Raw genomic sequence first — 17,285 nt, forward strand, 5'->3', positions numbered from 1 at the left:
AATGTTCTCTTTCAAAAGCATTTCATTGTACCTGTTGCAACGTTGGGCAATCTTAGAAAGCAGCTGAAACATGTATATAAAAATCAACAAAAAGTAACTTCCTGTCATCCCTCTCGGTGTGGGTGGGTTCTTAAAATCTGATGGTGTTCATGCTGCAGCCCCAGGCCCCCACCCCCACCCCCAGAGGATGATCTGCCTGAATGCCTTCGCCTTCCAGGGAACAGGGGACAGTGTTAGACCCCGAAGACCAAATGCATTTAGACGCGTGGGGTCTGAGATCTGAGGGAGCTGGATTGTAATCTCAGCTCTGCCACTTGCTGTGTGACCCTAGAGGAGTTAGTTAATGTCTTCGGGTATCGGGTTCCTCATTTATCAAGTGGGGACAGTAATGCCATTCATAAATTTGTTCTATGGATTAGTTAAGATGCTAAATCTAATGAGTTTTAACCAGTACCAGCCTGCAATAGCCACTTGAACACGAGATGCCTCCCTCCTCCTGTGCTTTCTGTTAGGCACCCTTAGGCTGCAGGAACCCACCTACCGGGCCTTCACCCCCAGAGCGCAGCCTTTCAAAACCCAGGCCGCGGTGGATCACTCCTACCCAGCAGCCCCATGTCTGCAGCTGCCTCTGCTCAGGGTCTGGAGCTGACTGCCTGCAGGGAGTAGCCTGGATTGCAGATCTGGGAGGGATACCACCAGTCCGCCTCTAGGTCCCTTTGTCCTTCTCCTCCCCACAGATGTCAAGGATTGTTGGGAAGTTCTTTCTTCCTCTACTTTCTGGAAGATATTGTGAAGACTGGGTATCGTCTTCCTTGTACATGTTTGGCAGAATTTGCTCCTGAAGCCGTCTGAGCTGGGAGTTTTCTTCTCTGTGAGAAGGTTTTAAAGGAAGCATTCCATTTCTTTAAATGCACATGGACCTGATGTTGACAACTGAGGTCACTTTATTTTCTAATATGCCCGGCTGAAGGTTATCCATTTTGTTGATCTTTTCAAAGAACCAGCCTTTTGTTTTCACTGATTTTATGTGTATCTATACACACACGCACACACACATATGTACACACATATACACACATACATATACACATAAAATATATAAAATTATATGTAATGTAAAATATAACATGTATTATGATAACATATATTATGTAGTATTGTATCATGTATAATATATAATATATTGTGTATAAAATATTCCATTGAATTCTACTCTTTATTAGTTCCTTTTTTCTCCTTGAGTTTGTTTCTTAAAATAGATTCTTAGATCCCTGATTTAAGACCTTTATTTCTTTATTATTTACAGAACAAGTTTTTGATTTTATAAATCTCCCTCTGGATACTTCTGTAGTTGCTGCTCATAGATTTTGATATGTTGTATTTCATTTTCTTTTCTTTCTTTCTTTTTTTTTTTTTTTTTGTACTAGGATTGAACCCAGGGCTCTTAACCACTGAGCCATATCCCCAGCCCTTTTTATTTTTATTTTATATATATTTTTTGAGACAGGGTCTTGCTAAGTTGCTGAGACTGGCTTTGAACTTGTGATCTTCCTGCCTCAGCCTCCTGAGCTGCTGGGATGTACTTCATTTTCAGCCTCTTCAGAATGTTTGCTGATTTCTCCTGTCATTACTTCTTTGGCCAACGGGGTATTTATAAATGTGTTGTTTACTTTCCAAACCTTTGTGGATTTTCCTTATGGTTTTTTTTTTATTATTGATTTCCATATTAATTTCACTGTAGGCAGAGAAATGCTGTATGATTTCGACTCCTATACATTTATTGGGACCTGTTTTGGTGAGCTGGAATATGAAAAAAAAAAAAAAGTTCTGCTTCTGTTGGGTGGAGTGTGCTGTAAACATCACTGAACTGGAATTGGGCAGCCGTGTTGTTCAGGGGCTTCCATATTGTACTGATCTTCTCTTTGTTCTATAAATTATTGAGAAAACAGGGTTGAAATCTCCAACTGTAATTTTGGATTCACCCACTCCTTTCATTTCTGTCCATACTTTTCCTACCTTGAGGCTCTGTTAGTGGGCCTAGCATCTTGAGGATTGTTAAATTCTTTTGGATTGAACCCGGAGTCCCTTAACACTGAGCCACATCCCTGGCCCTTATATTTTATGAAGAGACACGGTCTGGCTGAGCTGCTTAGGGCCTCACTGAGTTGCTGAGGCTGGCTTTGAACTTGTGATCCTCCTGCCTCAGCCTCCTGAGCTGCTGGGTTACAGGCATGCGCCACCTCACCCACTCCAGCTTGCTTTTGATTATTGTCTACATAGTTTGTCTTCTTTCCTATTCCTTTACCTTTAACTGTCTGTCTTATGTTTACCTGGGTTTCTTATAGACAGAATATGTATGAATATCATTTTTAAATAAGTCTGGAAAGTTTTGCCTTTGAACTGGAGTGTTGTGATCATTTACATTTAATTTGATTAGTGATTTGGTTGGATTTAAATCAGGCATCTTGCTATTTTCTGTTTGTTCCTTTTCTTCTTCTTCCTCTTCCTCCTCCTCCTCCTCCTCTTCTTCTTTTTTTTTCTTTTCTTTTGTTTATTTTTGTGGTTCCATTTTTATCTCCACTATTATCTTACTAACCCATCTCTTTGTTTTGATACCTATAAATAGTTGGCATTTACAATACAATATGCATTCTTAATTTATCACAGTCTGTCTTCAGATAACATTACACTACTTCATGTATAAGAATCTTGCAACTTTCACTTCCCTCTTCTTTGATTCTTTTTTTCTTCCCGGTGCTGGGGATTGAACCCAGGGCCTCACACTTGCCAGGCAAGAGCTCTATCCCTGAGCTATGTCCTCAGCCCCTTCTATACTTTACTTCTGCAAGTGGTATAAACCCCACAATGCTTTACAAATGGCCCACTGTCTTCTAACTGGATTAAATATCCGAATACATATATTTTACATTTATCCACATACTTGGATATTTCTGTTGCTCTGTTTTCCTTCCTTTGGATCCAGAATCTGCTTGGCGTCATTTTATTTCTTCCTGAAGGAATTCCATTAGCACATTTCCTGGAGTGTGAGTGATGAATCTTCTGCTAGTGGTGAGTTGTCTCAGCTGTTTAAGTCTGAAAAACACTCAGATTTACCTTTACATTTTGAAAGACAATTTTGCTAAATACAGACTTCTAGCTTTAAAATTTATCTTTTGTCACTTTAAAAATCTCCCTCTCTTGTCTCCTGGCTTGGCTCACATGATTTATGATTAGAAGGCTCTTGCTATTCTCGGGTCTCTTCCTCTCCATGTAAAATGTACTTTTCTGTCGCCGGCTGCTTGCGCGATTTTTCTCTTTGTCACTGGATTTCATCAGTTTTGTTATGATGTACTCTGGCGTGGTTTTCTTCATGTCCCTTCTCTTTGGGTTATTTGATCCTCTTGGATCTGTAGGTATATTGTTTCAATCGAAATCAGAAGCATTTTGACCATATTTCTTCTTTTGTTTTTAATTGCTTTTATTTTTTAAATGCATGACAGCAGAATGCATCACAATTCTTATTACACATATAGAACACAATTTTGTATATAAAGCATATTCACACCAATTCATGTCTTCATACATGTACTTTGGATAATGATGTCCATCACATTCCACCATCATTGCTAACCCTCTGCCCCCTCTTTTCCCCTCCCACCCCTCTGCCCTATCTAGAGTTCATCTATTCCTCCTATGCTCTCCATCCCTACCCCACTATGGGTCAGTCACCTTATATCAGAGAAAACACTCAGCATTTGTTTTATGGGGGATCGGCTAACTTTACTTAGCATTATCTTCTCCAATTGCATCCATTTATCTGCAAATGCCATGATTTTATTCTCTTTTATTGCTGAGTAATATTCCATTGTGTATATATGCCACATTTTTTTGATATTTATTTTTTAGTTGTAGTTGGACACAACACCTTTATTTCACTTGTTTATTTTTGTATGTGGTGCTGAGGATCGAACCCAGGGTCTAGCACATGCGAGGCAAGCGCTCTACCGCTGAGCCACAACCCTAGCCCCTATGCCACATTTTTTAATCCATTCATCTATTGAAGGGCATTTAGGTTGGTTCCACAGTTTAGCTATTGTGAGTTGTGCTCGCATGATTTATGATTAGAAGGCTCTTGCTATTCTCGGGTCTCTTCCCGATGTGGCTGTGTCCCAGTAGTACGCTGTTTTTAACTCCTTTGGGTAGAGACTGAGGAGAGGGATAGCTGGGTCAAATGGTGGTTCCATTCCAAGTTTTCCAAGGAATCTCCACACTGCTTTCCATATTGGCTGCACCAGTTTGCAGTCCCACCAGCAATGTATGAGTGTGCCTTTTCCCCCACATCCTCAGCAACACTTATGTTGTTTGTCTTCATAATTTTTGTCATTCTGACTGGAGTGAGATAGTATGTTAGAGTAGTTTTGATTTGCATTTCTCTAATTGCTAGAGATGATGAACATTTTTTCATATATTTGTTGATTGAATATCCTCTTCTGATAAGTGTCTGTTCATATCCTTGGCCCATTTATTGGTTGAATTATTTGTATTTTTGGTGTTTAGCTTTTTGAGTTCTTTATATCCCCTAGAGATTAGTGCTCTGTCTGATGTGTGAGGGGTAAAAATTTGCTCCCAAGATGTAGGCTCTCTGTTCACCTCACTGATTGTTTATTTTGCTGAGAAGAAACTTTTTAGTTTGAGTCCATTCCATTTATTGATTCTTGGTTTTAATTCTTGAGCTATAGGAGTCTTATTAAGGAAGTTGGGACCCAATCCCACATGATGAAGATTAGGGCCTACTTTTTCTTCTATTAGACGCAGCATCTCTGGTCTAATGCCTAGGTCCTTGATCCACTTTGAGTTTTGTGCATGGTGAGAGAGAGGGTTTAATTTCATTTTGTTGCATATGGATTTCCAGTTTTCCCAGCACCATTTGTTGAAAAGGCTATCTTTTCTCGAATGTATGTTTTTGGCACCTTTGACTAATATAAGATAATTGTAATTTTGTGGGTTAGTCTCTGTGTCCTCTATTCTCCACCATTGGTCTACCAGTCTGTTTTGGTGCCAGTACCATGATGTTTTTGTTACTATTGCTCTGTAGTATAGTTTAAGGTCTGGTATACTGATCCCACCTGCTACACTCTTCCTACTACGGATTGCTTTAGCTATTCTGGGTCTCTGATTTTTCCAGATGAATTTCATGATTGCTTTTTTTTATTTCTATGAGGAATGCCATTAGGATTTTGATTGGAATTGCATTAAATCTGTATAGTGCTTTTGGTAATATGGTCATTTTAATAATATTAATTCTGCCTATCCAAGAGCAAGGTAGATCTTTTCATCTTCTAAGGTCTTCTTTGATTTCTTTCTTTAGGATTCTGTAGTTTTCATTGTATAGAACTTTTATCTCTTTCATTAAGTTGATTCCCAAGTATATTATTTTATTTTTTGATTCTAAAATGGGGTAGTTTTCCTCATTTCCCTCTAGGAGGATTTGTCACTGATATACAGAAATGCCTTTGATTTATGGTATTGATTTTATAACCTGCTACTTTGCTGAATTAATTTACTAGTTCTAGAAGTTTTCTGGTGGAGCTTTTTGGGTCTTCTAGGTATAAAATCATATTGTCAGCAAATAGTGCTAATTTAAGTTCTTCTTTTCCTATACGTATCCCTTTAATTTCTTTCGTCTAATTGCTCTGGTAGTGTTTCAAGGACTATATTAAATAGAAGTGATGAAAGAGGGCATCCCTGTCTTCTTCCAGTTTTTAGAGGGAATGCCTTCAATTTTTCTCCATTTAGAATGATGTTGGCCTGGGGCTTAGCGTAGATAGCCTTTATGATGTTGAGATATGTTCCTGTTATCCCTAGTTTTTCCAGTATTTTGAACATGAAGGAGTGCTGTATTTTGTCAAATGCTTTTTCTGCATCTATTGAGATGATTGTATGATTCTCATCTTTGAGTCTATTGATGTGATGAATTACATTTCTTGATTTCCCTATGTTGAACCAACCTTGCATACCTGGGATGAATACCACTTGATCATGGTGCACAATCTTTTTGTTATGTTTTTGTATTCAATTTGCCAGGATTTTATAATTTTTGCATCTATGTTCATTAGAGATATTGGTCTAAAGTTTTCTTTCTTTGATGTGTCTTTGCCTGGTTTTGGAATCAGGGTGATATTGGCCTCATAGAATGAGTTTGGAAGTGCTGCCTCTTTTTTTATTTCCTGAAATAAATTGAAGAGTATTGATATTAGTTCTTCTTTAAAGGTCCTGTAGAACTCGTCTGTTCCTGGGCTTTTCTTGGTGGGTAGGCTTCTGATGGTGTCTTCTATATCATCACTTGATATTGGTCTGCTTAAATTGTGTAGATCTTCCTGATTCAATCTGGGCAAGTCGTATGACTTAAGAACTTCGTCAATGCCTTCAATACCTTCTATTTTATTGGAATATGTTTTCAAAACAATTTCTAATTATCCTCTGTATTTCTGTAGTGTCTATTGTGATATTACCTTTTTCATCATGTATGCTGGTAATTTGAGTTCTCTCTCTCTCCCTCTCTTCATAGCATAGCTAAGAGCCTGTCAATTTCACTTATTTTTTCAAAGAACCAACTTTTTTGCCAATTTTTTCAATTGTTGTTTTGTTTTGATTTCATTGATTTCAGCTCTAATTTCAATTATTTCTTGCTTTATACTGACTTTGCTGTTGATTTGTTTTTCTTTTTCTAGGGCTTTGAGATGTAAAGTAAGGTCATTTATTTGTTGACTTTTTCTTCTTTTAAGGAATGAACTCCATGCAATGAACTTTCCTCTTAGAACTGCTTTCATAGTGTCCCAGAGATTTCCATATGTTGTGTTTATGTTCTTATTTACCTCTAAGAATTTTTTAATCTCCTCTTTGATGTCTTCTGCAACCTATTGTTCATTCAGTAGCATATTTTTTAGTCACCAGGTGTTGGAGTAATTTTTATTTTTTGTTTTGTCATTGATTTCCAATTTCATTCCATTATGCTCTGATAAAATACATGGTAGTATCTCTACTTTTTTGTATTTTCTAAGAGTTGCTTTGTGGCATAGTATATGGTCTATTTTAGAGAAGGATCCATGTGCTGCTAAGAAGAAAGTGTATTTGCTTGATGCGGGTGGAAATATTCTATATATGTCAGTTAAGTCTAAGTTTTTGATCTTATTATTGAGTTCTGTAGTTTCTTTATTCAACTTTTGTTTCAAAGATCTATCCAGTGGTGAGAGAGTTGTGTTAAAGTAACCCATGATTATTATGTTGTGATCCATTTGACTCTTGAACTTGAGAAGAGTTTGTTTGATGAACATAGCTGCACCATTGTTTGGGGCATATATACTTATGATTGTCATGTCTTGTTGGTGTATGGGTCCCTTGAGCAGTATGTAATGTCCATATTTATCCCTTTTGATTGACTTTGCTTGAAGTCTACTTTATTTCATATGAGAATGGAAACCCCTGCTTGCTTCCACAGTCCATGTGAGTGGTATGATTTGTCCCAACCTTTCATCTTCAGTCTGTGTATGTCTTTTCCTATCAGATGAGTCTCCTGGAGGCAGCATATTGTTGGGTCTTTTTTAATCCAATCTGCTAGCCTATGCCTTTTGATTGGTGAGTTTAAGCCATTAACATTTAGGGTTACTATTGAGACATGGTTTGTATTCTCAGCCATATTTGTTTATTTTTGTTATGTAACTTGACTTGGTGTATTTTCTCCTTTGATTAGTTTTTCCTTTAGTGTAATACCTCCCTCTGCTGATTTTCATTGTTGTTTTTTGTTTCCTCTTCATGGAATATTTTTCCAAAGATGTTTTGTAGTGTTGGTTTTCTATCTATAAGGTTTTTTTTAAACTTTTGTTTATCATTTCATCTTTAAGCCTAAAGCTTAACTTTTCTGGATACAAGATTCTTGGTTGGTACTCGTTATCTTTCAGAGTTTGATATATGTTTTTCCAGGATCTTCTATCTTTTAGGGTCTGTGTTGAAAAATCTGCTGTTATCCTAATTGGTTTTCTCCTATGTGTAATCTGATTCCTTTCTCTTGTGGCTTTTAAAATTCTCTCCTTATTCTGTATGTTGGGCATTTTCATTATGTGCCTTGGTGTGGGTCTTGTGATTTTAAACATTTGGCATCCTGTAGGCTTCTTGAATTTGGATTTCTAATTCATTCTTCATGTTTGGAAAGTTTTCTTATATTATTTCATTGAATAGATTGTTCATCCCTTTGGTTTGGACCTCTAGGCCTTCCTCTATCCCAATAACTCTTAAATTTGGTCTTTTTATGCTATCTATAGTTCTTGAATATTCTGCTCATGGTTTCTTACCATTATCATTGTGTGGTCTATGTTCTTTTCAAGATTATATATTTTGTCTTCATTGTCTGATGTCCTATCTTCCAAGTGGTCTACTCTGTTGGTGATGCTTTCGTCTGAGCTTTTAATTTGGTTTATTGTTTCTTTCATTTCAAGGATTTGTATTTGGTTTTTTTTTTTTTTTTTTTTTTTTTAGAACCTCTATCTCCCTGTTGAGGTGATCTTTTGCTTCCTGGATTTGTCTATGTAGCTCCTTGTCGAAGTGATCTTTTACTATCTGTATTTGCTCTCTTATATCTTCCTTGAGTTCACAGAACATTTTAACCATGTACATCCTGAAGTCTTTCTCTGTCATTTTTTCTTCCGTGACTGCCAATAATTCTAATGATGTGGTGTCTTGATTTGTTTGGGGCACTTTCTTCCCTTGTCTTTTCATGTTGCATATACAACACTTCTATAATATATTATTCAGATGACTCAGTCCTCAAAGTCCTATTTCATGCAAAGTTCTTGGTTTCACATATGTTGGGGATATGAGGGCCGAAGGATAGAGGGGTAGAAGAGAACAAACAAACAAAAAACTTGAAGGGAGACGCCAGGATTGTAGCTAGCTTTAGAAATCCGTAACTTTTCTGCTTCTCTTCTCATCCAGTAGGTGGGGTCCTCTGTTGTAAGCTGGTGTCTCTGCCCTCCGGAGGGTGGAGGTAACCAAGGTGGGAAGACTGGTCCTGGTGCAGGGTGCCTGGATGCCGGGAGTGGTACCCACCAGTCCCTGCAGAAAGTCTGCACCTCACAGGTCTCTTTTTGGGACCACTCGCTCCTATGACGTGAGCACCCTGTACTATCTCCCTCTCTTGTCTGGAGATTTCCCAGTTCCTGGTCTCTCCTCTCCCCTAGCAATCAGTTCCCAATTGAGGACACTCTCACCCCGGAGCTCTCGTGGGAGGCTCCCTGGTCGCACTGCACACCTGTGTTGGGCACCTACTATGTTGGTTTTCCGCTGCTGGGGAGGGGGTAAGGTTGCAAACCTGGTACCTGGCCGCTGGAGATCCGATCTGGGAGCTGCCCCCACCTAATATGCTAGAATGTTCAATCAAGATGGCGGCAGTCTGCTATCAGCACCCGGGTGTCTGGTGAGGTGGGAGGAGCCTGGTGAGGTGGGGGGAGCGGGGCGATGGCATTGTGCTGTGGGTAGGTAGCAGCTGAGTGACTTGCGTGGGAGTGGAGTGAAGTCTTGGCGACCTGCAGATGTGTTCATGGGTGATTCTGCTAAGGTGCTTGCAGAGCCTTGCGTGGGGTCACAGAACTGGTGATATCTGCGGCTATTTCTTTGAAAAAAATCTTTCCCTGATCTTTCTTCTCCAACTTTTAATGTATTGTTAATATTTTGCTGCATATTTTTCATTTCAGATATTGTGTCCCTCTGGAAATTCCACTTGGATCTTTTTTATGTCTTCCATTTCTCTATTTCTGTTCCTTCTTCTCCTTCTTGAACACATGAATTACATCTCTAATGGTGTGTAGCCAATTCCATTGGGTATGATCTTTTGGGGGTCTGTTTCTATTGATCACTTTTTCTTCTATCATGAATCATATATTCTGTTTCTTTGTTCTGTTAATTTTTTATTGGATACCAGAAATTTTGAACTATACCTTGTTGGGAGCTGGATTTCATGAGTTTGTTATTGTTTGTTTGTTTTGTTTTGTTTCTTGGTACCAGGGATTGAGCCCAGGGATGCTTAACCACTGAGCCACATCCCCAGCCCTTTTTATTTTTTATCTTGAGACAGTCTCCCTCAATTGCTTAGGGCCTTGCTAATTTGCTGAGGCTGGTTTTGATCCTCCTGCCTCAACCTCCCGAGTCAGAGATTACAGGCAAGTGCCACAATGCCTGGCCACTGTATTTTTATGTCTGTTCTGTGATGTGGTTCAGTTACTTGGAATCAGCAAGACCCCAAGTTTCGTTAGCATAGGTCCACAGTTTATTCCAGGGCTCATTTAGTCCTGTGACAAGCTAATGCCCTTTGAGGGCTCCCCTTGATTCTCCCTGCATTAAGGAGGTATAAACGGCCCCTCTGTTGGTTGAAAGGTGCTTTCTTCCTAACCTGTGTGAGCTCTGAGGAGTTGGGCCACTTCCTCCTTCCCAGTGATTGGTTCCCTGGCTTCAGTAGTTCCTTCCCCAGCTCTTAGTCAAAATCTGGAGGGCACTTTTCTGCAGATCTCTGGAGCATGTTTCTCTCTGTCTCTCTCCATGACCTCAACGCTCTCCCTCTTTCTAAGCTTCTGTGCAGTGACGGCCTCTTCAATATTTCTCCCTTCAGATTCTGGTTGCTTAGGTCTTACTGAACTCTGAACTGTTTCAGGTCTTTTCTCTCCCTTCCTTCCCTAATCCTAACCCTTCAGGTTTTCCTGGCAGCCTTGAACTTCAGTAACATCCCATGAGGGGCTACAATAGCAGTCCCACTCACACAGCCACCTGGGACTTGGTTGTTACGGGTCCCTGAGCTGCCTGATACTGTCCATAAGCTCCTTAGAAACATCAGGCATGTTCTGCTCTACCATCTTGATGGTAGTTAGCAGGACTAGAAGAACAAATGGTCTGAATTCATAGCTGAGGTTCCCAGCTGAGGTGACTAGTAGTAATTTCCTCTTGGCTTTAGCTCCCACGTTGGGTTTAGTTTTCTTTCTACTGATTTCTTAGTTCTGTTTTACTTGGATGGATGAGGGTCAGTGGAGGGGGTTGGAAAGGAAGCTGGCCCAAATGGAGGATTTTCTACAGAAAAACTTTAAAGAATCCATTCACTGAAGATTAGGTGTAGGCAATGTATCCCACAGCTCTGGCCACTGAAGAGCATCATTCCATTGTAAGGAAGATGATCTCGTGGCCTGCCGGCTCTGACCATTCTTTTTGAAACTTTTTCCCGCCTAGGATTAAATGGCTAGAGGATGGGAGCCAAATCCTCTTTGGAAAGGTGCGTGAGGATTGCGTCTACGTCCTCATCGATACGTCTCACTCCATGAAGAGCAAACTGGACTTGGTGAAGGACAAGATCATTCAGCTTATACAGGTCAGAGGGTGTGGTCAGGTCTGTGCATTCAGGGCCTGTGTGTTGCAAATGCATTTGCACCAACCACCGTCCAATGGCCACCAGCAGGGGACAGGGAGGTTTTACACCCCATGAGGATGCCAGTTCAAAAAAGGATCCCCTTTGCCCATTAGAGAATCCTCAGTTCCCCTTTGAAGCAGACCTGTCCTCTATTGGGTCCTTTCAGCCTCCTGTGGGTTACTGAAGGGAGAGCCTATAGCCACTGCTTCAGGCTTTCTCTATCCTGAATCTGTGATACATCGAAAGCTCTAGAAAGCTCTGTTGTTTCCCAGATATTTATTATATTAGCCTTTTTATTTTAATTTCCAGCATTTATTATGAATGAGTGTGTCCCAGGGTAGATTCATGGGAGGATACATGAGGCTGATGAATAGAAGCTCCCACTTCTGACTCTGCCTGCGCTGGCCACGGGTTGTCTGACCTGAAGCAGGTCCTGACCTCAATTTCCATGTCTATGAGTGTGTATGATCATGCTCACAGGGTCTGTTGTATTAGCTACAGAAATAATAGTGGGGAGTGTTTGAAAATAATTAATTAATTAATTAATTAATATAATAATTATCATATTTATATTATTGTATTTATTATAATAATAATAAATAAATAAATTCAGCTTTTGATCTGACCAAGCTGCGTGGGAGAATGATGGACAGAGAAAAGGCAAGTCAATAATCTGTAACTGAAAAATGGTTTTTCCCAAAAGATGGTGATCAAAATGATGAAATCATTTCAGGTTTCTTTTTTTTTTTTTTAAGAACATTATATTCAGTGTGCACATTTAGCATACCATTAATATCAATATTAAAGTCAATATTTAATGCCACATTATATGTATAAACGTATACATATTTGTGACATCTATAATAAACATTCATACCTTCTTATATACATTTGGAAGGGTCTTGGCATTCAAACTATGTATAGATTTTATTTAAATGCCTTTTGTACCAGAAAAGATTTTTTCTGTTGAACATAATTTTTAAGCTTCTAGAACTGAAAATAGATATTCTAGTGATTAAATATATTAGGCTAAGAGCTGCCCTGAGCTTTTCTTACATTTGAGTGGTTTTATGGTTAAGTAATAATTGTCTCTTACAGGAACAGCTGAAATACAAAAGTAAATTCAATTTTGTGACTTTTGATGGTCAGGCAGTTGCTTGGCGGGAAAAACTTGCTGAAATCAATGAAGATAATTTGAAAGCAGCTCAGTCCTGGATTAGAGACATTCAGGTAAAATAGAGATGAAATCTTGGTGAACAAGCCTGAGTTTTTTCAAATGTGTACTGAATTTATTCACAGGATAGGAATTCTTCTTCTTCTCCTTTTTTTTTTTTTTTCCTTGGTACTGGAGATTGAACCCAGGGGCACTTAACCACTGAGTCACATCCTCAGTCCTTTTTATATTTTATTTTGAGACAATTGCTTAGGGCCTAAATTGCTGAGCCTGGCCTCAAACTTGTAATCCTCCTGCCTCAGCTTCCTGAGCTGTGGGGATTACAGCGTGTTGCCCCCTGCCTGGCTGGATAAAAATTCTTGAGAAACATTTTGAGCTATAGGATGGCAGTACTTTCACATAGACATTCATTTTGTTTGTAAAGGTCACGTTAATTTCATCTCAACAGCTAATATCTTAAGGTTTAGATAAGTCTCTATTCACAGAACAGCCATCCTTCAGTATCCACCGGGGATTGGTTCCAGGACCCCACGCACCCACCCACCACACACACACACAAGGATACCCAAATTCCATGGATGCTCAAGTCCTTACAAAAAATGACATCGTATTTGCATAGGATCTGTGCATAGCCACCAGCCTACTTTAAATCACCTCTGGATGATGATGCCTAATACACTGCAAATGCTACTAAATAGTTATTGTATTAGGGAATAGCAACGAGAAAGTAGTCTTCTTTGTACAGTACGGACTCAGTCCCCCCCCCCCCCCATTTTCCATCTGTGGTTGGTTGCATCCTTGGAGACTCGTGGATACCAAGGGCTGGCCGAGCTGTTTCCTGATGGGTCCTTGGCTCAGGTCTCAGACACTTAATGAAAACAACTGTCAAAAAATAACATTTTTTTTTGTTCTCAGTTGTTCATTTCTGTCTCATGGGACACTTCATTATCATTTCGAAGGATCTATGGCAGATCTTCACCATGAACTTTGTTCAGGAGAAATGAACTTGTGGAGATGGGCAGTACAGTCTGGGTGTGCAGGGCTGAGAGCTAGAGGAGGAGGAGGCCAGCAGGACACAGGGAGAGGGCGACAGCGTCCCTGCGGATCCGCGTTTCCTTTGCAGACCTTGAGAGCTGCTGGTCTTGGTGTTTCCCATTCAGGAGGAATTTCCTTTCCCTACATCCTTCAACTAGAACTTGTTTTGATTTTAAAAGTTCTACAGAACCACGTGGCATGCCAGATACTTGAAAGACACTAAAATCGAAACCGAGTTGTTAAAAAGTTAAATATCACAAACATCTTTAGAGTTGGCTAGAGTCCCCGCTTTGACAGGAGGGCCACAAATGGACAGCAGCAGACCTCCCTAAATCTCCCTAAATTTCCCTAAATCTGATGCCAAGATGCATCAGGGTTCCCTTGGGATTTGAATTTTTTAAATGAGAAAAGGAGGAGGAAGATGAGGAGGGGAAAATATGTTCTAGTGTGTTCTAAAAGAAATGATAATACTGATAAGTTTGGGGGTTTTTTGTACTAGGGATTGAACCCAGGGGCACTTAGCCACTGAGCCACATCCCAAGTCCTTTTAAATTTTTTTATTATTTAGAGACAGAATCTCACTGAGTTGCTTCAGGCCTAACTAAGTTGCTGAGGCTGGCTTTGAACTTGCAGTCCTCCTGCCTCAGCCTCCCGAACCTGTAAGATTTTGACCTGACTGGCCACCTTATCCTGGGAAAGAGTCTGAGGCTCATGCCCAACTTGTTTAATTTCCAGAAAGAATCAAGGAAGCTACTTATGATGACACATGTTCTCTCTTACAAACTATAGGAAATATCTTGTTCATTCAGAACCCATTATTTTTTAGGGTTACGATAACAAAATATTATGTATGTAATCTCAGAGGATAAATAATGAACAAACTCAATCATCTATTTAGATTTTAGTCCTTTGGCCAAAACCATAATTATAATTGTTTTGGGAGAGCATAGTTCTGCTATCTTTAAAAATCTGCATTGCTGCTCCTTGCCTGGTTACTGAGTGTCCAAAATTCATTTTTAAGATGACCAATGCAAAAGAAAATGTGATATGTATACATAATAAATATGACATGGCCCTAAAAATATTATTTGCAACAACATTACGCAAAGAAAACATTACATGAAGAGAAACAATCTAGTACAGGAACACAAATTCTGCATGATCTCATGCATAGGTGACATTGAAAAATGTTGAACTCATAGACACAATAGGTGGTTATCAGGGCCTGGGTGTGGGGGACAAGGAAGAGGGAAAGGTTAGTGAGGTGGTGAGTAAAGTTTCAGTTAGACAGGAAGAATAAGACCTAGAGATCTATTCCACAGCATGGTAACTATAGTTAATAAGAACATGGACTGGAAAACTGCTTAGGGAGTAGACTTTGAATGTTCTCATGATTAGGAAAAACAAGTTAATGGATATGTCAATCAGTTTGATCTAATCATTTCTCAGTGTATACACATATCAAAGCATCATGTCACAGACCATTAGTATATTTAATTATTACCAATAAAAATAAATGAAAACAATAGTAATAGAGATGACCAAATTCTCCTGTTATTCTTTGCTAGTTTGTCTAGTAATCGACTATGTACACCCAGGACACCACTCCTGGTGTCCTGTACCTGCTCTGGGCTGGTCTTGTGGAACAGTGGACACAGCCATTCTGAAGTCCACAGAGGGGAAGCCTGGGTCAGCACCCGCTGGGTAGCTGAGGGTGAGGCCTGGTGAGAGGGAATTGGAATAGCAGGTACGAAACAGGCACCTTGACCATCTCCCTAGGGTCCTGTCCAACTGGCTTGCTCCCAGCTCTCCACCATCTTTTCAACATGGCCCACCAATGGCTTGTCAACCAAGGACTAATGAAACTGGACACGAAAGGAGAAGTTGTTCTAATGACCCTCTGAGCTCTATTTCTGCAGCCCAAATCCTGCACAAAGGTTTAGTTTTGTTTTAAATTTGAAATTTGAAATGATTTTTACAATATTTGCCAAAAAACAGTACAGTATTCCAGAGCCTTTCTCCTAACTTTCCCTAACATGAACACCTGACGTGGCCGTGGTTATTTACCAAACCTAAGAAATTCACATTGACACTATTAAGGAAAACACAGGCTTCAGAGTCCTGTGAATGTCCCTTCTGTGTGTCAGGATCTCACATTACATTCAGTTGCAATGTCTCCTGTCTTCTTCAGTTGGTGACAGTTCTTCTGTCTTTCCTTGTCTTCCATAATCTTGACACTTTTGAAGAATTCTCATGAGATATTTTGTAGAATGTCCTGCAGTTTGGTTGGTCTGATGCTTTCTCACAATGAGATTAGGGTTATGGATTTTGAAGAAGAATCTCACCAAGCCATCTGCCTTTCCCAGCATGGTACCCAGGCACATGGGATGTCAAAATGTTGACATTGACCATTTCACTAAGGTGGTTGATTCACTAAGGTGGTTTTTCCCCTGTAAGATTAGGATGCCCTCTTGGATCACTCTTATTCAATATGAAAGTCCTAGCTATTGCATTGATGCAAGAAAAAGAGATAAAAGCTATACAGAAAATCATTTCTAATCATAGATAATATGATTGAAAATCCTAAGTAATCTATCACAAATCTCTTAGAACAAGTGAGTTTAGTAAGGCTGAAAGATGCAATGTCATCATACAAATATCAATTGTAATAAAACAAAATTTAAAAATTAAAAGTACCATTTATGATAGTAACAAAAAGACCTAAATAAGTGAAGAGGTAGAGACAGGGTTAAAATGTCAGCTCTCCTGAATTTGGCCTATGGGCTTAATGCTATCCCAATCAAAATCCTAGCACATTTGTTTTTTGTAGATTTCAACAATTGATTCCAAAATTTATAAGGCAGGTCCAAGAAACTAGAATAGCTAAAAATTTTTGAAGAGAAGAAAGAGGATTTGTGACAGGTGATTTCAAGACTTAGTATAAAGTTATAGTAATAAAGACAGCGTGATGTTGGCAAAAGAAGAAACACCTCATTGGATGAAATAGAAAAGACTCCCCCAGGTAGATCTGTCCCTTGCCTTACTGGGGATTGGTCCATAGAAGTTACAAATAGGCAAGTAGGTCCATTACTAATTAACCTGTGGCTCCAAATTGGAGCCAGAGGTTATCAATGTGAACTCACAGTGTATTTAATGTAGATACAGGTAAATAGATACAGAAATCCAGATGTTTATAGATCCTGGTTTTATATATGAGAGGAAGGATAGGAAATATTATAAATAATTTCATGCCCTTAAAATCAACAACTTGATTATATATATATATATATATATATATATATATATATATATATATATATATAATCTCCCCACCCCCACCCTCAGTCATTTCTTTCCACTGAGAAGGTCTGAAAGTAATGAAACAATCCAGTAGCAACAAGCACATCAAGTACCATGATCTTGGTTTCTAAATATTGTTACCGCTGTTGACCGGTGACGAGTCCTTGCTTCCCCAATGTTGAAGAATAACACCAAAGAAGCACGCTGAGGCAAGGTCAGAGTAGAAATTAGAAGTTTATTAAAGGACAGCAGAAAAGACTTCTCCTGGAGGAAGAAGGGGACCCAAGAGGTGGAATCCGTGGAAGTGCGGTTGTCTCCCCTTTTTATAGTTTT

At 39.3% G+C, this 17,285-nt stretch overlaps 1 protein-coding gene across 1 annotated transcript in view; it reads left to right on the top strand.

Annotated features, from left to right (window-relative positions):
- Positions 1–17,285, top strand: part of VWA3B (von Willebrand factor A domain containing 3B) — a 225,563-nt gene that overhangs the window by 107,712 nt on the left and 100,566 nt on the right. Inside the window, exons 15-16 of the mRNA XM_081265190.1 lie at positions 11,266–11,404; positions 12,542–12,673. Coding sequence (XP_081121316.1) covers positions 11,266–11,404; positions 12,542–12,673 — 271 coding nt within the window. The remainder of the gene's footprint in view (positions 1–11,265; positions 11,405–12,541; positions 12,674–17,285) is intronic.

This window comes from Spermophilus citellus, assembly GCF_964194105.1.
Source record: "Spermophilus citellus genome assembly, chromosome: 13".
Classification (NCBI taxonomy): Eukaryota; Metazoa; Chordata; class Mammalia; order Rodentia; family Sciuridae; genus Spermophilus; species Spermophilus citellus.